Below are 25,538 nucleotides of genomic sequence, written 5' to 3' on the forward strand. Positions count from 1 at the left end.
CTTTTTTGGGAGTTTATGCGGTCCTTCATCCAGAGGTCTATTTTAAGAAGCCTGTGAAGTTTTTGTGGTGGGCTTGGTGGCCACCCAACCATATGTGAATTCACAATATCTCCAACATATGTTTGGAACTGTATGTTGTGTTGATTACCTAGGGTCATGGTCTAGTGTAAATGTCTTAGGGAAAGGACAGAGGAAATCCCAGAGGACACTACATAAGACTGGTTTTACTGTCATAGATGCAAAGCCAGTCCTAATAGAGATCTCCGGTGAGGCTAAGGCAGCATCAAATATAATTCACTGGCTTCAGTCTAATAGAAATTTTTGGGAGCACCGACCCAGAAGTTCTAACCATATTTGACGATCCAGTGTATCATTAGCGGCAGGCAGATCATGTAGTATTACATTTCCCTCCTTGAGACTGGGGAGCAGATATCCCATATCCTCTGTCATTCCTGTGCCCCTTCTCTGTCTGAAACCTGATTGTCAAGGAGAATACATTCTACAAACCTTTGTAGCTGCTGCATTGATTCTACCTTCATGATTTCGCTAACAAAGGGAAGGTTGGAGAGGAGTCTATAGGGATCCAGGGAGCTAAATGTTTCTTCAGCAGGAGCAGGAATATTCTGTTTTATTGCACAAGATCCTTGTTGGAGCGAAGTTGTTTAATTCTGTGTAGGGCCTTCTTATTGCAGCCCCTTGTGTTCCTTCGTGCAAACCCATTTAAGCATTTAATTTTTATTGTTCAGTTAATGGAAATTTTTGTTATGGTTTTAATTATCGGTCTCAAGCATGAATAAAAATATGATCAATAAGTAAGGTCAACCACAACAAAATTTCCATTATCTCAACCTTAGATTGAAATTTGATCATTGAGTGTAGTCATCTATTTAAAACCTAATACTTATAGTTGGGCAAATAACTGAGATTAATAAAAGAATAAAACAGGAACTAAGTACTAAGTAAGTTGTGGAGAAGTGTGGCTCAGGGGTTAGAGGCAGCAGACCTGGAAGCTGAGATCGGTCCTGGACCAGGGTTCAATTCCCCGCCTCGGCGGGTCTTGGGCTAAAAATTCCACGGACTCGATAATTCTCGCCCCGGTGCCTCCTCGACTCTCGGGTTCACACTCTGCGACTCTGGGCAATAGCTTGCTTAATCTCCACAACGGCCCCTCGCGGCGGGATGCCTGACTTTCACCTTGTGGATACCCTGATATCTCACAGGGGAATACCAGGACGGGTTCCCTAAGCAAGCGCCGGGAAACCCACTGCGGGTAGCTGTGCGCTATATAAGCTCAACTACATTTACATTTACATTTACAAGTATTTACATTGCATTCACAAGTTTTTCGAAAGTCAGCAAACCCTTCTATGCACTACGTACTCACTTTCTGAGATTTTACAGAAGGGCCATAAGGTGCGTAGTGCAAACCTAATATCAGAGATATGATGGTCTTCTTACTGGTTATGGAGAATATGAGCAAACCTGTGAACTCTCTTCAAATCCCACCAAACTGAAACCGCAATCCGGGTCAGATAGCAGATGAGGCGTCCAAATGCGCGTGAAGCAACACAAGGTACTTGCTGTGTGAAACAGCACAAATCGGTCTATTTTGGCTCATTTCCATTCTCCCCCTTCCACTTTGTGCCATCTTGGAGAAAGTGTACATTCCATCCACTCCAGAGAGCACTAGGTAGCATAGGCGGCAAAACCCTGTGCATCGCTCCCACTGGGCCAGTGGAGCGCAGGTTAGACTTTGTTTTACATGCTTTATGTACCCCTGACACTCTTCACCACTTTGGTATTTTTTGTTTTCTAATTTCAGGGAAACTCCTCAGGTAAGCTTGCTTTAAGCTCAAGAGGAGCCAGCCCGAGCTCAATCCTAATTAGTGAGTGGGATCACACACAATATTGACGTCCTGAAGTAATCGCTTTTCCTCCCCTTGACTCCCACTATTGCCTGATGCATCCTTCGCTAACCTTCTAAGGTCATCCGATATGGTGCTTTATTTATACGCTCTGATGCGCTTTGCCTCTCAATGTGTCCCTTGCTTACCTTCTCTGTTCATGCAAGGGCATGTCTCATTGTTAGGTCTTGAACAGGACAGGAGGCAAGTGACCATTCATGTAGGAACTGCAAAGGTGAGCATGAGCCCTGGGCACACAATGGGCTCTACAATGTTGGTTTAAAGAGATCAGCCCCGGACTAAGCAGCCAGCGATGCTGCTTGGGGCTCTGAGCAGCAGGAAGGGCCTCAGAAGGGAGGATAGGCCAATGTTGCTCCCAGGCCCCACACTTTATCAGAACCCCATTCTAATTTTTCAAACTTACTTTATTAGTTTTGGAAGCATATATATGCTCCATTTTATTAATGATCAGGCTGCTAATACTAGTAGATGGTGCCAGATGATACAGCTGCCAGGTTTTCTTCTCCACTGGATTGTTTTTGACCCAGAACCAGCAAAAACCTCTGACCTGCCTGGGACCAGAAGAGATAATATACTCATGAGGAATTAACAAGGCAGGGTCTCAAAACCACAAATGAGCCACAAATGGTGTTGGAGATGGCATCCGCTATAGCAGTCCACATCAGAAAATGTTTCTCACTGTTCCTGAATGCTGATCCCTTCATGCAGATCACCATGGTCTTTGAATGCTTTAGACCTGATGCCAGTACAGAGTAAACATCTCTCTTGGGCCTCAGTGTCTATGAATAAGTAGGTGTTCTTCAACCAACTTCATGATGCGTTACTCCACCCAATCCAAAATCGCCATACTGCCCCACTGTTGATGATGAGTTTCAGCCTACGTGAGTGGTTGTGAGCACCAAGGGCCCACAAGAACAAACCTGCCTTCTAAATTATTGTAGAAACCACCACATATAAAAGAGTAATAACAGATTGAAGTCTCATAATCTAGAACTGTCCAAGGAAACACTGGTCCCATTATGGAACAAGCAATGGCAAAGTCAATAGATCTCACCTATGCCCAAGCTATCTGCTTTACCAATGTGTTTAAACCATGTTGTATTGTAGGGTGGCTGCTGTTCAGCAGGTAGGGTGTTGTAGAGTTGAGTGGCATGAAATATCGTGGAGTTGGATAGAGTGGAACGTTGTAAAGTGGCCTAGAGTGGCCCAAAATGTTGTGGAGTGTCGTGGAGTGGCATAAAGTAGAGTAGAATGCCACAGAGTGGAGTGGCTTAGAACTTAGTACAGTGGCCGAGTATGGTGTAGAGCAGGGTGGAGGGTCATAGAGTGGAGTGGCATACAGTGGGTAATGCATAGCGTGGTAGGGCGCTGTTTCCAGTAGGGTGGAGTTGCCCTTGGGAACATATATCCTATTGGTGAGAGAGGGGCCAGGAGTCACTCCCACCCACAGGATAATGCCATCCATAAATGGGGCACCCAGAGTACCCTCCTGAAAATGCTTTCTGGACCTGTGAAGGAACAGAAGACTACTAGACCTGCTGGGTGTGACCTGAGAAGAGCATTGAAGACTGGACCTGCTCTACCTTTTGTACCCAGAAAAAAGAAGTGGCCTCCAAGGGTCGAAAGGCCTAAGCCGTAAGACTTTCTTTTCAGTCTTGGGGACACAGCTACAAGAGGCCTTTTCTGCAATTTCCCACCTGACCAGTTCCAATTGGACCTGCATTAGACTCTGCTGCTAGCCCCTGCTGGGTTGAGTCTTGACTCTGAAGTGCTTTCCCCAAGGTTTTTGACCCTTGGCTACTGTCACTCTCTAACAAATGTGTCAATTTGGTCAATTTTGTGATACCCAAGCATCTAAATTATTACTTTGGTTTTAATGTATATTGATATTTTAAACACGCTGCTGCTTTGCATTGCTTAAAAATAGAAAGACCGCACCACCATGTGGTGGACTGTCTGCAATAAGTGCTGCTGTAATAAGTGGCAAACACTGGCACAAATCGAGCACTGCAGGAAAAGGCTGCAGGTTCCCACTGGTAATCTCTACAAAGGCTATTTGGAAAGATTACACATCCCTGAGGTATTTATCCTACTCCACCAATAGTACAATCTTGGATGTAATAAGAACTTGTATTTGGGTTTTTCCAAATATGCCTTGAAGGAACTCCAGTATGTGCAAACTGCTGCTGGTCACTTTTGTACAGAGGTTCCTCACGAGTTCACATCCTCTGGCTGCCAGACCAAGTACTGTTTCCGAGGCCATCCAATTACAAACTAAACTTCAACCCAAGAAATTGTGAGCATTTGGTTTAGTTGCTGCCTCCTATCGTTAGGGAAGAACCATCATGGAGAACAGTGTACAGGTTAGTCTCCGAAGTGTCAAACCCTAGTCCATCTGGAGTCTGGTAAGAAATTGAAACTGCAACAGTAATGCTTACCATTCGGGCTTCTGAATACGGGAAAGCAGGAGTAATACACAAGTGTTAGAATTTGGTTATAAGTTACTTATTTCCCCACTTAAAATGACAGTTTTCAGTGGTGCTCCCCATTTAGTGCTAGTGTTGTATGTTTAAGGAAATCTTCCACTATAGAAAATACAAAACTACTTGAACTATTGAGGGTCTAGAGGCTTTTGGGAGGGGGCGGCAGCAAGGGCAATGCAGGACTCAAGTGAGTGGTAACAGCATATGGTCGAACCTTTACTATATGTTCAAGATGGCTAGGAACTGCATGTTTCTGAGGTGAAAGGGTGCTACTAAGTAGTTTTAAAAATACATAGGATCCACACGTTTGTTGGACAACATAAACTAAGGGATTGATGTCTAGACTGATTCCAACACCCCCACAGGATATGTCCGCCCTATAGGCCAGCTATATACTTGCAAGCTCACAGTGGCACTATAAGCCCCTGAAACGTAGGATCGGATAGTTTCTGGCAACCATTGAAGAGGACAACCCTTGACCCTTCATGGATTGTGGATACAGTACTTTTTGCTTGGTCACTTGTGCTCACTTAGTCTCTGAGAGATACACAGAATAAACACTGGGGACATTTTCAATAAGCATTTAATGAACCAGCGTGATTCTAGTATAAAACATATTTGCGGTGCAGAGGTTTGAAGATGTTACCTCCGCAGCGCTGGATGTGCTTGCACCTCTCTCTTTGCGCTACAATGCTAGAAAAAGGCCTTCGGCCCCTTGGTATGTTGAATCCCTAAGGCTTTTGAGACAAGCCTGTAGAAGGCGGGAACGGTGTTGGAGATCTAGTGGGAGCATGCAGGATAGAGAATCTCATAAAAATCTTTTGAGGGAATACAGGACGGAGCTCATTAGAGTCAAACAAGAATACTTTTCAAATCTTACTGGGGCTCTTACTTCATCAAAAGAGCTCTTCAACATCGTCGACTCTTTAATTACCCTGAAGACTCCTGATCCTGTTACTAACTCACAGCAGCTGTGTGATAACATAGCTGAATTCTTTCAGGATAAAATCGACGATATTGTCGCGACTCTTGAGCTCCAAAGGATCTCTGTATCTCCACCTGTCCTTGTTCCCCAGACCTCCCTCGATACTGAACCAGTCGGACATGCAAGTTCGAGCTCGCTGTCTACTTTTCCTCCACTTTCTTTACAGGAACTGGAAGTCCTGTTGAGTAAGACTAAATCTGGCTCGCCCCTCGATCCCTGTCCTCTCCATATTTTTAACCAATGCAAGGAGACGCTCTTGCCCCCGCTACTTCAAATAATGAACAAGGCCTTAAGCGAAGGTACTTTCCCTTCCCAATGGAAGAAAGCGGTTGTGAAGCCGCTCTTGAAGAAGCCGTCATTGGACCCAGAAGTGCTGAAAAACTGTCGCCCCATTTCGCTGCTCCCAGCCCCCGCTAAGATGCTGGAAATCCACCTACACCAGCACCTTTCTTCCTTTCTGGAGACCGCCGGTCTCTTGGATCACTCGCAGCATGGCTTCCGGAGGGGTCATAGCACGGAATCCGCCCTTACCGTGGTGCTTGATAACATCCGCACCACGGTTGATAGGGGCGGAAGTACGTTGCTGATCCTTCTGGATCTCACAGCTGCTTTTGATACCCTGTCTCCCCTCGTCTTAACATCTCGTCTAAGGGAGATAGGGGTGGAGGGGCAGGCGTTAAGCTTGTTAGCCTCCTTCCTGGACCGGAGGGAACAGAGAGTGAAGCTGGGAGAGTTCCTACACCATCCCTGCCGCTGAATTGGGGGGTCCCACAGGGGTCGGCGTTAAGCCCGACCCTGTTTAACATCTATGTGACCCCCCTGGCCAGGCTTATTAGATCTTTTGGGATGGAGGTAGTATCCTACGCAGATCCTACTGTCTCTCGCCGAGTCTGTCAGCTCCTCTGCCTCCAAGTTTAGACTCTGCATGGAGGCAGTCGCCCTCTGGATGATTAACAATTCACTGCGGCTAAATGGGGAAAAGACAGAGATCCTCGTATTCGGCGAGAAGGATGACATCTGGTCGGCGGAATGGTGGCCGGAATCTCTGGGGACCTGCCCGGCTCCAACGCGGGCAGCACGAAATCTGGGGGTCATGATTGATCCCTCCCTTGACATGGCTCTTCAAGTAAGGCGGACCATATCTACCTGCTGGGGCATCATTGCAATCTTGCGCAAAATCAAATACTATCTATCTGTGTAAGCTCGAAAATAGACGGTCGTGGCCTTGATAACATCTAGGCTCGACTATTGCAATGCCTTGTATGCCGGGGCCAATAAAGGTCTGCTGCAAGGTCTCCAATCGGTGCAAAACGCTGCGGCGAAGTTTGTCCTGGATCTCTCAAAAAGGTCGTCTGCGACCGCTGCCAGAAAATCCCTACACTGGTTCCCAATTGAGGCTAGGATCTCATTTAAAGTGCTATGCCTGGCATACGGTGCGTTAAACAAGGAGACCGGAGACCTAAAAAACCTCCTCTCCTTGTACTCACCTGAAAGGAACCTCCGCTCCTCGTCGAAACTGTACCTCGGGTGCGCAGAGCCAAATGGGGAGGCAGAGCTTTTTCTAACCTGGCCCCAAGATGGTGGAATATGGTTCCCCTGGAGATCAGGAGCCTACCTTCAATGCCTTCTTTCAGAAGGGCTTTAAAAACTTGGCTCTTTGGCAGAGCATATCCTTAGCCTTGGGTTTTAGCCTTTGTCTCTTTTCTGATTTTCTTTGTAGGCGCCTTGATGCCTTTGGGCAAAGTTGCGCGTTTATAAATTTATTTTCAATTCAATTCAATTGCTGCGGCAATCAATACACAGAAGCAAATTTAAGATATTACAAGCACCAATAGAGTAAACAGATACATTTCTACCGTGGTGCTAAGCAACGAATATATGCAGGCATATAAAACAAGCATTGGCATAGCCAATAGGTCTCGCTATTGGTACCTTCTAAGTATTTAGTTATGCAGCACAATATCCTTGGTGCAACCACATCAACTGTTGCGTGGCTAAACACTTATAAGGTCCCAAAGGCGAGACCTATTGGCTATGCCATTGCTTGGTGTGGTTGTGTGTGGGTGTAGTTGGGTGTGGGTGGGTGGTTGTGGGTGTGTGGTGTGGGTCGGTGTGGTTGTGTGGTTGTGTTGTGGGTTGGTGTGGTTGTGTGTGGGGGTGTGGTTGTGTGTGCGTGTGGTTGTGTGTGTGGTTGTGTGTGACAGTAATACTAAAAGCATCTCAAAATAAAGGAACACAAACATAGTCTGTGGAAAGAGAAAGCATGCTGTAAGTCAAATGGGCAGCAGCAAAGCATTAACACAACATCTCGTTCTTTGATGTTTGATCTTTGAATGAGAACATCAAAGGGGCGCCGCGAAAGTGATCGCGGGCGCTTAATGAGCATGACGTAGTTTGCCATATGGCGCCCCTGCTACTAAGCGCGCGCACATGCACTGTAGCTCTAGGCTGGCCACGGTAGCATTTTTTGAGCCCTCACTAAAAGTCTCGCCAGCACAGTGCATGCGCTGGGTCAGGCGAGACCTAAAAACAGTGATGTTAGCGTACTCCTACTATGCATACCCTACCTAAGTGTACCTCAATGTACCTAGCAGGTATATGGTTGTGAAAGAGCCAACCTCGGAGAGAATGAAGGACCCGGTCTTGCTCACGAGTTGGACACGTTGCATGGGATGTCAGAAAGCCGTATGTTGAAGTCTCAGTGTGCAGGGACCTCTGTGTCCGTGTCCGCACAGAAGCTTCTCCTCTAGTTACCTATTGAAGGTGCCGTTCTTTTATACTAAAAAGGTAGCCTCAGGGGTTCTACCACAATCGCTATTTTGTGAGTACAATTATGTAGATAGGCCTAAATCAATAATTGTAATTATGCAAGGTAGCATTGTCGTCAAAGGATGAAGATAGCGATGACTACTGTCGTCAAAGGATGAAGATAGCGCTGACTTTTGTACAGAGTATGTTAATCCTGTTATACAAGTCATGTGCAGAGGATTAAGATATGATGCTAAGAATCCTCTGGTATAATAAATTAGGCTAATTTCAAGGAAACCAATCTACATTTATTCAGCACATAACTGGGCAAAAGGTCATTGCTAGAACCGTTGTGCAGTGAAAGGTAGGACAAATGTAGGAAAAGTCGTTTTGCTGCCTAGGTTAGGGAACATAACCATGCAAGATCATAACGGAGACCAATCTGAATGTAAACGTATAGGATGTATTCCAGCATGTTCTCTGCATTTATGCCTCCCTTTCTATTTTCTATAATCTCTTCGTAACCCCACAAGCCCTCATGCTCCACCCACACCTCATTCTCCTAGATTTATAGCCCCTCGTATTTGAGTCTTTGAGCTCTGGATCTGGGTAGTGGCTGGCATTAGGGTAGAAGGGTGGGGGGGTGGGGGCAAAAGAAAGAAATAAAACAAACCATACCTGCAGCCCGCTGCATCACCGGTCTTCTGCTCCTCTCGTCGCTCCACTCAGGCATAGACCTCCCTTGCAGCCAATCCTGAAGCTGTTCTCATGCACGAGTTGCTTCAGGATTGGCCTGAGTGCGCTCGAGTTGCGCTCTAATGGACTCTGCCTGCTGTCTGCAACCCGACAACGTAGCTCGGTTTGAAGAGAGCTCAGTGCACATGAGGGTTTGGCTAGCCTGAGATGGCCGGCCAAACCCACATGCGCACTGATGGCAGTGCTTACCACCACTCTTGTGCCTGCTCCAGTGATGGCCCGCCCCAGTACTCAGCACTTATAATAAAATGATCCATTTTATTTTCTAAATTTTGAAGCTGGCGGGGGGAGGCGACGTTCCTTCACCATAGTGGAGGAGCCGCCACTGGGTCAGAGTGAAGGAAAGTATTCAGGAGATGCATGTCAAGTGAGTTGCTTTGGCAGAGCTGTAGTCAAGCCTTGGAGGATTTAAATTTAATAGTCTCTAGGTGAAGAAAGTGTGCCTATTGTCAACCTCTTCACACCCTTCCCTCTTCTACTTACCCCCACCCAACCCTCAAAATTTGACTTGTACTTGCCTGCCACACAATCGCATCTTATTTGCTTTTCTTCCAGCTCCTGCTCCCCCACTTCCGCTACACACTCTACGCCAATATGGCAGCGCGGGACAAACTTGTGGGACCTGGGGGTGTTTTTGATCAGGTGAGTCATACTAGTGCTGCATGCAGATACTGAATACATACATTTTTTAGACCATGTGGCAACTGCTCTTGACATTAGATGTTGGAACACATATAGAGGTTGTAGAGGGCTTCTAAAGCCATTCTTTTGAGCAACACAATGTAAACAGTAGGATTATCTTATGTATGTGGATTAATGGATGGGGAAACGAGTACTGAGAATGCATTGGAGGAAACAAAATTGGAACATTTTGAAGGAAAGAATTTTAAGGAAATACAATCACATTGACAATTATATTTTAAAATAAACTGGAATAACTAAACAATATTTTACTGTACTCCAGTTAGAAAGTATATTAAATATGTAACTGAATAGTAGTTAACCGTGGGGAATGGCAATGTATCCTTTCAAATCAAAGTTAGGGAATAAACGTTTCAAAATGTACCACTTTCTGCTACAATTACAAAAATGTATTGTTTCTCAGCAATACTTTTCTAAAAAGATTGTTTCTCTATGCAAAAGCAACCCTCTCTCCCTCTATACAACTATGTGCTGTCGAAGCGGCAATCCTGGCTACATTGACCTATATGGATGGATATAATGCAGCAGTCAACACTGTACAGCTAGTTGGGTCAGAGCTTCTATAGGAAGAGTTTTTTATTGTGTTAATACATTTTGCGCCATTTGAATCTGCACAAAACTATCCCAAAAAAAATCACCCCCTCTGCTTCTTCCTGGAATGTTTTGTGCTGATCAATCAAGCAGTGGACAAGAAAAAGGGGCTGGACTGAAAGGGGGGGGGGCAAAATTTTTGCATTTCTTGTGTTAATTAACATGGGAAAACTTGCTCTCGACTACAGAAAAACTGCTGAACTCCATGACACCAAATTCAGCAAAAAGTTAGAATTTAACATTTTTTATTTTTGTGATCTAGCGTAAATCTGTTCAGCAATTTGAGGAATTTGTATTTAAAGAGGTGTGTGGGTTGGACTTGTATGGGTTAGAAATTAAGGTATTTCTGGACGGCTGCTCCTGCTGGCACCTGTGATAACTGAAAACTTGGAGAGAGAAAAATTGGGACCTCTGATCGGTGAAAGGAGCTTTTTCTCCTATTGGCTATTTTAGCACCACAAGACTGAAACCAATTCTGAGGTACCAAGCAATCTGTTTGGCTTGCAGCAACCAAGAAGAAAATGTTGAGCCCTCCATTATAGGAGACAGGGACTCTATCTCTGTGTACTCAAAATGTTTTTAAAACTGGGTAGAAGGGGGTGGGCAGGGACACCAAAACCCCCGGGAATTGTGTGGGCGACACAACGGGACAGAGGCCAAAGGCTGTGTGCAGAAAGGACTGTGCCTGTCCAAGGTAAGGATTGCGGCAGGGCCTGGTCAGAGAAATTCACTGAAAAGTGGTTAATGTCGCCTTCTAGTTAGGTACAGTAATAAAAAATGTATTTGCGTTAAAAACAAAAAAAACTTGAAATTCAGGGAAAAAACCAAGATTAAAGGGTTTTTTGTTTTTCGCTACCTGGTTTTGACCGTTAATTAGTGAGTCTCACATGGTAAATTCTGCGGCCTTCTTAGTGTAGACCTGTGGTACTTACTGACAGTCTGGGGCAGATTTCTCCTATAATGTGCAATTTATTTACCCACTACAAAGTAACTTTTCCCCACGTAAGCATACAGGGTCCAGTGAGTTAGCCAGCTTAGATTAAACATGTATCCCGAGTGCAGATCCACTGTCAATTTTGTCATAACTACACTCCTTATCACATTTGAAGAATGTTTGTTTCATTGGCTCTGCCATAATCCGATTCCAGGTCTTTGTCAATAATCCAGGTTCTCCCTCCGAACCACTTGCTGGGCTAAATTAAATAATCTGCTGGCCAGCAGGAGGATCCAAGTCCTCACCACACAATGGAACCAATAACCATGTGTGAGCCAATTCAAATGAAGGGGCGGGGAGGCAATCTGCATGTGTTAACTACCCACACTGCACCTTGGCAGGGTAAGTCCAAGCCCACAAAGGAGGAAGGCCAGACCTCTGGAGCCAAACGCAAGAGGAGCTTCACTTTGACAGCTGCTGATGCTTTCTCGCCAAAACTTCAGTCATGGGTGAGGCTGAGACTCCCAGGGAAGGTCTTTACATAGACCACTTGAAGTCGTCATTTCTAACTGTTCAGAATACTTTGCAAGAGGGTTAGTGCAGGGGTGCAGTGATGTGGCATCCTAGGATTGGCCATGGTTCCTTGGCTTTTAGAAAATTCCACCCAACTTAAAAAAAAAAAGAGAACCTGCAAAAAGGAGCAATTTGTGAACTTGGGGGTGTGATGCCAGAATAATGCCCAGCCAGAAGTTACCTGACACCACTGTACAGATGGACTGAAGGCCCTTGACCTCAGCTGGTCTCCAGGACTAAGATGGGTCTCTACAGGGTCAGGGTCACTGGCCCAAATAAACCCTTTGAGGAACAGTTGGGGGTAATAGAATTGCATTAGAACCCTGGATGGGTCTACTGGGAGTTTTGAGGACTGGCCTTTACTTGAAGGGCACCTGGCGTCAGTGGAATCAGTCGGGAGGCTGTGGAACCTGGTGATTGCAACTGAGAGGGTGTTCAGGTTCCTGGCTGTAGAAGACAACCCTCCAGGAAGGGGCATCTGGCGCAGACCAATAGTGCATAATTGTTCCATTGAGCCTGCAAGCGCCTAAATTACTTGTGGTGTCATGCTATAATTGGCATCTCCACTACATCTTGCATATATTTTTTTTATAAATATGTAATAGCCTTTAAACTTTTAAACACAATAAAAAAGAATTGCCATTGAAGGGTCTGCTGTTCAAATGCCACAAAAGCACGAGGAAAACAAAAAAGTGAAGCTTGCACAAACAAGTCACCTTTTGAAGTTGGGGAACGAAAGTAAACAGGCCCCGCAGGAAGCTGCGTCCGCGGTCCTCCTTTAAATACACAGCAAATGTGGCCAGACAAGATGATTAACAAGCAGCAGCACAGCACCACCTCCTTACAAGTGCAGCACCACCAAAGCACCATCTCCGCATCAACAGTCACCTCTTCATCTCCGAACCAGCGCACCACCTCCGCATCATTCAGAACACCTGAATATCATTCAGCATCACCTGACCATGCCTCCGCACCATCTCAGCATCCACACAGGGTCACCTCCTCATCAGTGCACCACCTCAGTACCATCTCCGCACCAGCACACCACCACCACACCACTTCAGCATCATTCAGAATCACCTGAGTGATTGCTGGCTGAGATAGGTATTCAGGACAGAGCGCTGGGGTGGATAAACTCCTACCTATCGCAGAGAACGCAGAAGGTGGCACTTGGAACGATTTCTTCTACACCTAAAACCCTCAGCTGTGGAGTCCCGCAGGGGTCGGCCCTCAGCCCCCTTCTGTTCAACATCTACCTGGCTCCTCTCTTTACGTTAATTGCCAACTGGGGGGTCAAGGCAATATCATATGCCGACGACACCCAGTTGGTATTTCCTTACTCTGAGATGACGCAGTAGTCGTTCTCTAATTTCAAAGGGTGTCTCCAGGATATAGCACACTGGATGAACACTAATAAATTAAAACTTAATGCTAATAAAACCGAAGTCATTTTCTTCGGCAAGGGTCCCTCCCCCCCCCCCCCAGAATTCTGGTGGCCAACGGAGATGGGCCCGCCCCCCCAACCCAGCCACTCGGCAAAAAATCTTGGTGTGAGATGGGATGATAACATGTCCTTCTCATCCCATATCCAACAAGTCGCCGGATGCTGCCTGAGTAAGCTGAGAAACCTACGAAAAATCCTAAGACTCCTACCAGTGAGCTGCAGAAAAACGGTTGTCCACGCGACTGTCACCTCCCGACTGGATTATGCCAATGGTTTATACCTTGGCCTTCCAAAATACCTGACGCACAAGCTTCAGGTAGTTCAAAATGCGGCTGCGAGACTACTACTGCGAATTCCGTTCAAGCAGTCAGTCTCTCCGCATCTCCGAACCCTGCACTGGTTGCCAATAGTCAACAGAATAAAATTCAAAGCTCTGACGCTGGCGTTCAGATCTCTGCATGGCTCCTGCCCACAATACCTGAAAAATCGCCTCCCAAGATATCTTCAAAGTCGCGCACTACGGTCCAACGACCGCGTCCAGCTGGCCGTCCCGCGCGAAAAAAAGGCCCGACTAGGCGGGCGGACCTTTTCAGCAAACGTCCCCGCTCTGTGGAACTCACTACCTCAAGCAATCCAACAGGCCCCGTCTGAACCCTGTTTTAAGAAATTACTTAAGACCTGGCTATTCACCCAGCCACGCTAGCTTCTCTATTCTTTAGCCCTGGTCATTAGTGTTCTACTAGCGCCGGGACACCTCCTTGTGAGGTAGCTGTTAGCGCTGTATAAAATCCAGTATTATTATTATTATTATTCAGCATCACCTGACCATGCCTCCGCACCATCACATCTCAACATCAACACAGGGTTACCACCTCATCAGTGCACCACCTCAGTACCATTTCCGCATCAGCACACCCCCACCTCTGCTCCACCACACCACCTCAGCATCATTCAGAATCACCTGAGTATCATTCAGCATCACCTGACCATGCCTCCGCACCTTTACATCACCATCTCAGCGCCACTTCAGTCTGCCCTTGGAATCTAGCATCTGTTAATTCTCCCGTACTGTCCGTCCATTGCTCGTGTTGTAGTTCAGCCTCCTGTTTGTCCCACCCCTCCCCATCACAAAAATAAAGCTATAACAAACCAGCATTGGAACAGGCAGGTAAACGTTACCAGCATTACAAGGACAAAATACTAGAAGACTTTTTTTTTTTGTTTCCATTTTTTTAATGGGGTTGTTCAGTTGTACATAATGTCTTCTTGGCTATTTATAAGATAACATAAATGCTTAACACTTCATCACTTTTCAATATGCTGTTCAGCAGCCACACTGCTCTACAACATAATTTAAACACATTTGCAAAGCCAATAGCCCTGGCAAAAACGAGACCTATTGGCTATCCCAATGCTTGTTTTAATAAGTATATTTTCCCTCTTTTTCCCTGGCACTTGTTTTATTAATCTTAAGCTTCGGTTTGTTCTCCTTATCTTAGGTTAGAACATCTACATTTGATGATATTATTCTTAATCATTTTTATGATGTATAAATCATTTTATTAATTTGTCATTTGCATTTTTTCTTATCAATTCTTTTTATTTCACTATGATCTATTCTTCGAATTGTAATATTATAATCGTGTTTTCTGTACTGCTGTATTACAAATACAGCATTTTGTAATATTAATATTTTGGCCCTGGAGAAGCGACATGTCATGCAACACGTGTTGGCTTAGAAACACCTTCAAAAATTAATAAATATTCCTATTTCTACACCAGAATTCTTAACTATTAATATTCATATTTGGCCATCGGATTGAACTCAAATACAGTCTGTTTGGTCTCACAAAGGCCTTAGTTTATCCCAATTAACATTCTCCAGGGCCAAGAGTTTGCTCTTTTAGAATCCCTGGCCCCAAACGCACTTTCTGTATACATTCACTTGTTGACAATGAATGGCCCTTTGAAAGGGGGGGGGGGGGGGGAGGGGGGGGGGGGGGGGTTGGAGGATTGGAGGATTGGAGGGAGTCACATTGGTCATGACTATCCTTGCGGCCTGATCCACAAAGGTCCTGCTCCCTCGTCGTGGCGGGAGTCTCAACACTCTGGATGGAATCTCCCCAATGAGAATTCTCATTGCGGAGACCCCGCCCTGAGTATGGAGACCCCGCCCTGAGTATGGAGACCCCGCCCCGAGTGTGGAGACTCCCTACGACTGCGGGTCCTCAGCCACAAGTAGGTGGGCCCTTTGTGAATCAGGCCCTTGGTGTTTATGTAGGGTCCTAAGGTGCAGCTCTTCCCCCCCCCCCCCCCTGAACCCCCAGGCTTTTTTCAGAGGGGGGTGAAGTGTGGGGTCCATGCTTCAGAGTGCTTTCTTTGTGTCCCTAGAGTGCATCAACTGGTGCGGAGCACTTCAACGACTTCATGAAGAATGGCCTTGAAATACTGACCTACAGCTCGCTGTGCATTGTCGACAACATCGTATCCCGAGGGATGGACAAGCTCCCTAAATACTACTTCAGAGATGACAGCCTGAAGCTGTGGGCAGCGACTGAGAGGTGAGGTTACGCACAGTGTCTACACACCTATGCAGACAAAGCACAGCCTGTCGCTGCACCAGCAATCTACTCAAATGCCACTATAGTATTGGGGATTAGGGGAAAGTCTAATAAACCCTGTAGTTGGTAAAATTCATAAGAGACCACAGGGCCATGGATATGTTCAAAGGTGGACATAGTTCAGAGAGGTGTGAGACTTGTAACTAGACAATGAGTTTTGAGGTGTAAGGTACAGTAACCATGGTTTTTTTTGTTGTTGTTTTTTTTTACATATGGGCAATATTGTATCGAAGTCAAACTATACAATGTAGTGTTTCTCAGTCCAGTAGTCTATTGATGCATACAATTCCAAAGCAGCTAAAGGCTGTCCGACCCTTAACTGTGCACATTACACTACCAGACTGTCACTGTGGTCTCTACATTTACACGCACTGCTCATTTGTGGGTCGCCATTGACCTATCCAGAGTATTTCCAATGGGAAACAAAAACGGCACGACTTTGCTAGTATAACTCTGTCCTGAATGTGACAGTGTGGCACATCAGCCACCCTCTGCTTCTCCAATTGTGGGCAAAGATTCAGAATGTTGCAGCATGGCCAAGGCACTCCCCTAAATATTGGCTAAAGTTTCTAGATTGTGGCAGCACAGCCAAGCCACCTCAAGTTTTGACAAATTTCTGAATATGAGACTACATTTCCTTTTACGACTCAATTTGCGAGTCACAAAAGAAAATTTACTAATGTGTCTCAGACACATTTTGTGATTCCTAATGGGGTCACAAATGACCTGCCTCTTTAATATTGGGAATGGGCAATAACACGGGGATGGTGGCCTACTGGGGACGGCAGACCCCCATGTCTGCGTTTTCTTTTTAAATAAAGCAACTTTTTGTTTTTTAATTCTTCCTGTTTGACTTAAAGGAACACACAATGCATTTCAAAAACAAAATGAGGAAAAGTCCAATTTTTTAGGAGTGCCTGCTATTGAAAAATGTTTTAGCTGCAAATCCCTTTCCGAGTGTCTCACTACCTACTTGAAGTAGGCAGTAAACTGCAATTATTTTACGACCTCATTTCAGTCACAAAACCGTTGTACATGCCCGTGCGACTACATATTAGGAAGGGACGCCCTTGGCACGCCCCTTCCTAATAGTGACTCGCAAAGCCCTATTTTGCAAGTCTAACAGGTTACTGACTTGCAAAATAGAGTTGATACATGCTACAACCCTTTTTAGCGGCCGCAAACGGCCTGAGTCTCCGTTTGTAACCGCTAAAAATGGTGGTACATGTGGCCCATGGTTCTTAATCTTCTGCTAAAGCTAATGAGTTTTATTTTTCGTCACCTTTTGCTGGTTTCTCTTTTAGCTTTGTGTCTTCTATCGTTGACTGTTACTACCAGGATGACAGCTGTGTCCAGAAGGATTCTGAGCTACAGGCCTGGGTGGATGAAATCTTCGCTAAAGCCTTCCTAGCAAGAGAATCCTCCGGTAGGATCTGGATTTCTGTTAGTATTGGGATGTGCAATGTTTATCCAGCTGGGTAAAAACTTCTGCATTTGGTGGATCCCTGCAAATGATAGCTAACCTGTGGATTGCATGTATAGAGTATCTTTGTGTAAATCTGGCCTAGAGGCGCTTTAGTTGTCTCACCCAACCTCATGTGATTACAAAAATTCATAAATAAAGAAAACACAAATATCCAGAGTGTGGGCTTCGGTGAGACCTCTTCAGCCACTGGTCTGGTGGAAAGCCATTCAAATTGTGCTTCCACCTATAACACCATAGGCCAGGGGATCCACCCACTTTAGCCATTGGTTGTATTGCACCCTGAGTTGTGGCATTGACTAGGTCACTTGTGCACATCCTCCTAACCAAAATAGTGTGCTTCATTGACATGGCTGGTTGGCCAAAGTGTTGGGCAAGATCTGCAATGGCTGGTTTCTTTTACTTTCCTTAAAAGTATATAACCACCAATTTATGAAAGTATTTACTTTTAACTTCTATTGCAGATCTGTGCAAATAAATGTTTAAAAATTGCATGCTAGAGTTCTTGGCTTTGCAAATACAATTGTCTCTATTTTGTTTCCATCCGCTTAGGACTGTCTGGAATGGAAGGTGACATTAAAAAGGTTTCAAAGTGCTGAGAATGACATAACTCTCAAGGTTTCTGAGGTTACACTTTGGAATTAGATTAATAAAAAAACACAAATGACACACAAAGAGGACCCATTTTTTTATATCTTCAGTCCCCGTCCACAAATAATATGTGAGCGATGTTCTAAACTAAATGCACCACTCAGCACCCTGCTACGACTTAATACTATTTAGACAATACTCCTTTTGTTCTTCCCCTGAACTAACTGAATTTAGGGTAACGGATGTCTCCCTGTTTAATTCCCAGTAATGTTTAAGGCCCTTTGCTTAGCTCTTTACCCTGTCCTTTTCCGCCAGAGCATTGACAGCCAGGACTTGACATTTCAGTAGGCATCATAGGGGATCTAAATTAATTTCCAATGTATCTCTTGAACTCAGGATGAGCCCTCTATTTACAGTGGTTGTTTTCTGCATCCACCTAAATGATGCACCTCTAAGATAATGCATAACTCTTAGTGGCCGTACATATATTAAATTTGTAATGGGGAAAAATAGCATTATCCACATGTGGAAGCGTCCCTTATATGCACTGCCGGGGTTCCAAATGGAAATCAAAGGCAAATTAGTTTTCGGAATTAAAAAATTATTCAGTTTATTGCTTCAGTATTTTTTTTGTTTGTCTTTTGGTCAAAATCAATTCCAACATTTTGAGTTCATATTAAATTCCTTATGGACACTCCATATGTTTGCATAATGTACACAATGTGTCATGTGTCCCCAATGCATTTTGAGCATACCTCTGCCAGTCGTCAGTGCGTGTGTTCCTATAAACAACAAATGAAGCGAAAATGAAGTCTGCCAGGGTGTGGAACTAAAACCACCACCTGAGGTTCAGTCTGAGGCTTATATTGGCTACTTGATGCGGAAATATATTTGCTTTCTAAATCAGCGCGTGTTAATTAAGTAACATTGTGTATTGGTGTTAGTTCAAAAATGGTAACTGGGACTTCATACTGTGGTTCCAAATATAACTTATCTGTACGGGGTGGTATAGTGTTTACCGGACAGATCGCCAATGAGGTATGCCCGATATGCATTGGTGGCACAAAACTAATTACGTACATTATGGACACATATGGAGTGTCCATAAGGAATTTAAAATGAACTAAAAATGATGTTGGAAGAATTGATTTTGAACAAAAAAAATACTGAAACAATAAACTGAATTCATTTGTAATTCAGAAAACTGATTCAAGGTTGGCCTTTGATTTCCATTTGTAAGGACGCTTCCACGTGTGGATAGCGCTATTTTTCCAAGTATTGATACAAGTCTAGGATCCGAAGGAGATGCCTTTCTTCTCCTTTAATTTGGAAAACTGCTCTCAACTGCTGGAATGTTCTAAGATTACGCCCCTCCAGCTTTGGGCTGTACTAGGTTTACAGCCCACTGCAGAGGGATAAGCAGTTTGTTTTAGGCCTGAGCTGCAGGGAGCAGTGGTATAAAGTGATTATAACATTTAGAAGATCCACCTTACCTGCAAGGTCACCCCCAGTGTTTTCACCATTTTCAGGACTTTAGGACGTTGTGCACTTTACCACAGCTAAACCATATTTAAGTATCTATGCTTGCCCACCAAAATGTGCTGTACTTTAGAACATTCTATTTAACTTTCCTACCAGTGTTGATAGTCCCTAAAGTGCCTCTATTATATGGGAAGTTAAATGCCATATATGGCTGCAGTGTGTATTTACATCACTCTTGTATATGACCAGCTGTTGCGTGTATCACCAAGCAACAGTTTGGAGATATCCAAGTGCGCATCTTGGTTTGGCGGGCAGTAGAGGGCTGACCAAACCAAAATGCGCACTGGTAGTGCCCTGAGCCCACAACTCCTCCTGCTGCCGGAAGACTCTGCGGCAGCTCTGGAATAAAATAGAAGGATAATAAAGCAGTTTTAACTGCTTTATTATGATTTTATTTTACGCACGTCTGCTGGTTCCAGCAGGGGGGGCGACGATCCTCCGCCATAGCGGTGGAGCCGCCCCGGTTCTCTATCCCTCCAAATTGGCTTTTGAGGACAATGAACGTGTTCAGCAGTAGGCTATAATGGTGTATTAACTTAGTGTATGCGACTATCTGTTTGATAGACTTCTTTTAATAGGGAGGAATGGAAGCAAGACTATTTTCTGGAATGATTCTAAATAAACAGTTTTTGGGAAGGTTCTAACTGAAGTTTACTTTATTTGTAATTCCATATGGTATATGAAGTCTGCAAAACTGGCCCTGAAAATAAGGTGACTTGTTTTTTGAAACCTAGACATCTATGCACTTACTTATAGAAAACCTATTTCCATGCAGGTGTGCCTTCCGCCTTGAAGAGTCGCGCAGAGTTGGTCAAGTATCTGACCATGATTATCTACACCTGTTCAGCCAAGCATGCTTCTGTCAACAGTCCACAGGTAGATCGGGCCATGGGTGGGGTCAACTGGGCCACTAGTTTGGGCCCAACTGATACTGTGTGCAGCGGTTAGAAAAATGTGCAATTTCCCAATTGGCCAAATTCCTGATATTCTAAGAATGGCAACTTGTTCCTGTCAGATTTAATACTGTTTATTTTTCAGTACCCCTAACCTCGTTGACACTCTCTCTCTTTAAACATTAGTTTGACTTCCTCTACTGGATGCCAAATTCTCCTGCCACGATGAGGAATCCTCCTCCTAAGACCAAGGGTGCTGCGACAATTGAAAACATTCTGAAGACTCTGCCTGAAGTGGACAGTACCTGCCGTATCATGGTGCTGATGTGGGTGCTAACCAGCACGTCCTCAGATAGGGTAAACATTCAGCGGGTTGCACATGGCTCAGCGGGTTGGTACCTCTAGTGGTGGGTTGTGGCACGAAGTTGTTTGAGGCACTGCTGGAAATCAACACTGGGCGTCTGATACACAAACTGCACTGTTGAGCAAGTTTACTGCTTCACAGTATTTACAAACTGCACTTTTGCAGTAATTTCCACTTTTGTAGTTCAACACTATGGATGGCCAGCCACTGGTACTGCAGCCCCCTCCCATACAAAATAATGGAGGTAGCGACTTAACATGAAACCCAACAGGAAATATTAAAGTAACATTTTTGAAGTAGCTAAATGATATAAATTAATGTTAAATATATATATATAGGAGTTGGCCTAACGGCTAGGGCGGTTGACCGCGAATCTGTGGAACTGGGTTCAAGTCTCTGCAATGACGCTGAACATCCTGTGATTCTGGATACATCACCTAATCTCCCTGTGCCTGACAAAAATGAATGTATCCTCATGTAATGCAACTGGTGCTATGTAAAGCGCTCTGATACCCGATTCGGGTCAAGCTTGCGCTATATAAAACTCTGTGGGGGAAAAAAAAAAAATAGTTTAAATAAACAGTACATATCAATTTAATTATAAAATAGTTAGTAACCTATTTTGAATTTAAAAAATATAACCAGAAATGTCACAAATAATGTAACTATACATTAATCCAGATTGTTACATTATCTTTTACATTCAAAATAGGCTAATGAATACTTTTTAGTTAAGATGTATACTATATGTTTTAACCTTAATTAATATTTTTAACGGTTTTGAATAATTTAGTGTAACATTATTTTCCATGGGTTTAAGTGCCTCCATTATTTTTATGGGAGGGTGTTACAGTACCCTTGGTTGGCCATGTGTACTGCTGGACTTACTACAAATCTGTAAATTACTACAAAACCTGTATTTTACTACAAAAGTGCAGTTTATGAATACCTAAAGTAGTAAACTTACTTGGAAGTGAAAATTTACTCAAAACGGTGTTACCTTTGTGAATCAGGCCCTGAATATTGTGTCTAGGTCCTAGGAGGAGATCCAAAACTTCATTCTGATCGCAGGCTTAGAGTCCCACGCGCATTGGTGTCAAAAGGATGCATCAGGGCCCAGTTCAGAAAGTTGTGAACTTGCTTCCACGGGTCCAAAACAGCAGATGAGTGCAGTCACAACTTATAGGAAATCACAAAACTTTTAAGAAGTATACCTGGAAAGTTACAACATTCATAGATTTCAAATCCTAGTGCTGGAAATCTTTTGTATGTTTCGATTTGCCAACCTATGAAACAATTCGGAGTGCCTCAGGGATCTTCCCTGTCCCCTCTGCTTTTTAATCTCCATCTTCAGCCGCTTATCTTTTCCTTGAAGAGGTGGAATATCACCGTATTCAACTATGTAGACGATCTGCAAATCATTTTTCCGCTTAACACCCCCAATGCAGCCCTCGACTGTCAGGCAGTGATGCTACACATCCAACATTGGATGAACTCCCATCAGCTCAAATTGAACCCGGGGAAGCCTGAGTTAATCCTCCCAGGAAACAGTCTTACTCACTGGGGCCCACAGTTCGGGCCAACTGAGCTTGGTTGCCCGCCCGCCCCGGCTAAGTCATCAAAGAGCCTAGGGGGTCATAATTAACTCGTACCTTTCTCTTAAGCCCCAGATCGGTGCGGTTGTGTCCATGTATGTTCCAGCTCAGAAAGATCAGGAAAGTCTCCCATCTCCTGACACCAGAGGCCCTGATACAAGTCCTGATCGCCCTGGTGCTCTCCCGCTTGGATTTTTCAAACTCCCTGTACTACCGCCTACCTAAATTCCTCCTTAGTAGGCTCCAGATTGTACTGAACCAAGCGGCAAGGCTGGCCTATAAAACCCCGAAGTGGCAATCTGCGAGACCTCTGCTTCACAGACTTCACTGGTTACCGGTAGGGCAGAGGACCGCATTTAAGATCGGCTGCCTGACCTTCAAAGCTGTGTTCGGGATCTCCCCTGCCTTTCTCAAATCATTGGTCATCCCCTACTGTCCAGCACGTAATCTTCGTTCCTCCCATCGCCTCTTGCTAGCTGTCCCTGCCACCAAATTTAAAAAAACTGGCGGTCGGAGATTTGCCTCCCTAGCCCCCGCCCTCTGGAACCAGTTACCTCTATCTCTTAAATCTGCCAATTCTCTTTTGGCTTTTAGAAAACTTTTGAAAACCCACCTCTTCACACAGACTGGCTAGACCCCCGTCTCTCCATCTCACCTGCACTCAGCCAGCGCCAGGAAACCTTTCGGTGTCAGTGCGCTATACAAGTTCCCCATAAGATAAGATGTGAAGACATTTGCCCAGTTCAGTCATGACCGATCTAGAATGTTTATAGCGTACAACATTTGGGGCAAACCTAGGGGAGGGACAACGCGCCAGAGGGTTTTCATGGTGAAGTAACCACTTCTGGTAACTTAGTTCATTTGAAAGAATAGTGATACATTGGAATGAATAATCATTCCCAAGACCCTTCCTTCAGTAGATGTTACAGTGGCTATGGGATTTCCGGACCCAGATGATCCTACAGTGGTAGCTATTCCATTCACTGCAGTTGAGGATCTGTTTGGGATGAGTGTAGCTTTAGGTGGTCCATCAACGGCTACTTATCGAAGGCTTGGAGGCAAAGTCTAATCCAGATGTGTGTAGGACAATCTGTCGGAGGCTGGAGGTCCAGTTCAGGATGGTTCCATAGATCTCACATTTCTGTAGCCTGAGAAGAGGGAAGGGATAGTGGACATATGGATTGTTCCAGCAATAGTAGGACATTGAGTCTGTCTATAGTAGTCCTCTCGTCATCCCAGAAGGGAAAGGGGGGTGGGGGGGAGATTTGGCCACTTTGCTAGAACAGAAGCCAGTTTTATGATTGGAGAGTAGATTGTTTTCGTTCATGAAATTGAAGATCTGCATCACAGCTGCTCTTTTGATTATTGTTCTAAGTGACCATTAGAAATCAGTCTGTAGGTGGCATGTGCTGCAGGCTTCGGGGCCTTCTTGATCCTCTTGGTGCATCCGATTTTTAGAGTACTGAGGCAGGTGTCCAAGAATAGACTTGTAAAGGTGCCTTTTGCTGGGATGAGCAGTTGAGTTGAGCATACATATTTGGAGAAATTGAGTTCCTCAAATGAGGCCAGGGACTTTTGTCTATCTTTGAACAGCCACTTGCTATTTGTGGCATCTCCTTTGTGCAATGCACAATTTATTCAACCCCCCCCCCCCCGCACCCCACACTGGAAACTGTCCTGTGGAGAAATCCTTTTCTCTACACCTATACCAATATTTGATTATTACCTGCTACATTCACTCTGCACCACTTGAGTGAGATTTACTTATGTGCAATAGTAATCTATTGTAGGCTGATATCACATGAATAAAAGGATTTGCAAGTGTAAGGTCACCTTGTGTGAATACCTCACATTAATAAATCAAGTCAACTGTGCAGGCAGTCTAGGCTTGGAGATGCTTCTTTGAATGGTCACTGGTCTCCCACCTTGGAGCAGTCTGTGAGTGCTGTAGTTGCGTGGCACCCGCAACCAGTGTTAAATTCGGGTGGACTCCTTCACTGACTTGATTTAGAGTACACACTCAGACTGGACTGGTCCATGGGGCAAGAGGGGTGGGAGTGTCCTCAGACTACCTTGGTAGCCACGATGCTTTGATTCAACACAGAAATGAATGTTTGGTTTTTTTCTCTCCTGAAGGTCCTTCTTGGAAATTATCCAGACCAGCTCTTCACAGAGGAAAAGGCAGCTCAGTGCATCAAGGCTTTCCAGAAAAGGCTGAGTGAGATCTCTGTTGAGATCCAGAAGAGGAACCAAGACCTGCCAGTGAAGTACGCCTATCTGGACCCCCTGCTCATTGAGAACAGTATCTCGATTTGAGAATGAAGCCCTCTGTTGAATGGAACACCTTTGTATGCCTGTATGACTAACCTATCAAGCACTGTTGACCCTGAAGCCTGCCATCTGTTGGCATATGACCCTTCTCTAATCTGGTCCATACTGCCCTTTGCTGTGGTTCCAAACTGGCCAAGTGGGTCCTTACTTTTGTTGGCACGGCACTGCACTGGCGACTTCTCAGCCTGTTTTGTAATGCTGCAGCACCTGATCCTTGATCCAGAGGCCATCTGCTGCCAGGGATGTCTACTGCCAAAGAACCCTTGCTGTGAAATGTTAAATGTGCCGGATTTGCTAAATTAAAGTTGCCTTATTTAGCTCAGAAATGCCACCAGTTTGCCTTGCTCTTCTTGGTGTTTTTTCAACGATACTTTATAAATGCTTTATAAAAGTAAACCAATTTGGCTTGCGTCTCATTTTTTTTAAAACCTGCAATAACGAAACATTATGCACCCAAGAATTGTCTAGAACGTATTTTCCAAACCTCAAACCATGGCGGATATGCACCAAGGTTTTGTGTGGGCGTTCCCCTGGCACAAAGCATTGAATCGATTATAAATCGCACAGCACAAAGTTTCCTTGCACCCATTCAACCGTGTTATAAATCTAGGCCCAAATGTTTACATAATGCAGGAGGGGTACATCAGTTCACCAAAATACAAAGGGGTGCAGAAGCCCCTTCATGGGAGATGTGTGGCACAGCGGCCAGAGCGGCAGACTCCAGAGCGCAGACTCACGGTTTGATCGCCGTCCTCAACTCAGCATTCTGTGACTCTGGGCAATGGCTCACTTAATCTCCCCGACTGCCCCCAGTACCTGGATACCCCTAGGGGTGATATGTCGATCTTTACAAATCTGGAATTTTCTCTGGCCAACAATGACCAAGTGTTGATCCCTAACTCCCTTATTGAGCTGCCTCATATTTATTGTACGGCAATGGCCAGAGGTGGAAACTTCAGCAGTAATGAGGGCTCGCA

General features: G+C 44.8%; 1 protein-coding gene across 1 annotated transcript in view; it reads left to right on the forward strand.

Annotated features, from left to right (window-relative positions):
• Positions 1-24,957, forward strand: part of LOC144797643 (hydroperoxide isomerase ALOXE3-like) — a 127,124-nt gene extending 102,167 nt beyond the window's left edge. The window contains exons 9-14 of the mRNA XM_078668344.1: positions 9,453-9,539; positions 15,533-15,702; positions 17,067-17,188; positions 20,154-20,254; positions 20,458-20,628; positions 24,367-24,957. Coding sequence (XP_078524470.1) covers positions 9,453-9,539; positions 15,533-15,702; positions 17,067-17,188; positions 20,154-20,254; positions 20,458-20,628; positions 24,367-24,546 — 831 coding nt within the window. The 3' untranslated portion in view covers positions 24,547-24,957. The remainder of the gene's footprint in view (positions 1-9,452; positions 9,540-15,532; positions 15,703-17,066; positions 17,189-20,153; positions 20,255-20,457; positions 20,629-24,366) is intronic.
• The last annotated feature ends 581 nt before the right edge of the window (positions 24,958-25,538 follow it).

The sequence above is a fragment of the Lissotriton helveticus genome, chromosome 12 (genome assembly GCF_964261635.1).
Source record: "Lissotriton helveticus chromosome 12, aLisHel1.1, whole genome shotgun sequence".
In the NCBI taxonomy this organism is placed as follows: Eukaryota; Metazoa; Chordata; class Amphibia; order Caudata; family Salamandridae; genus Lissotriton; species Lissotriton helveticus.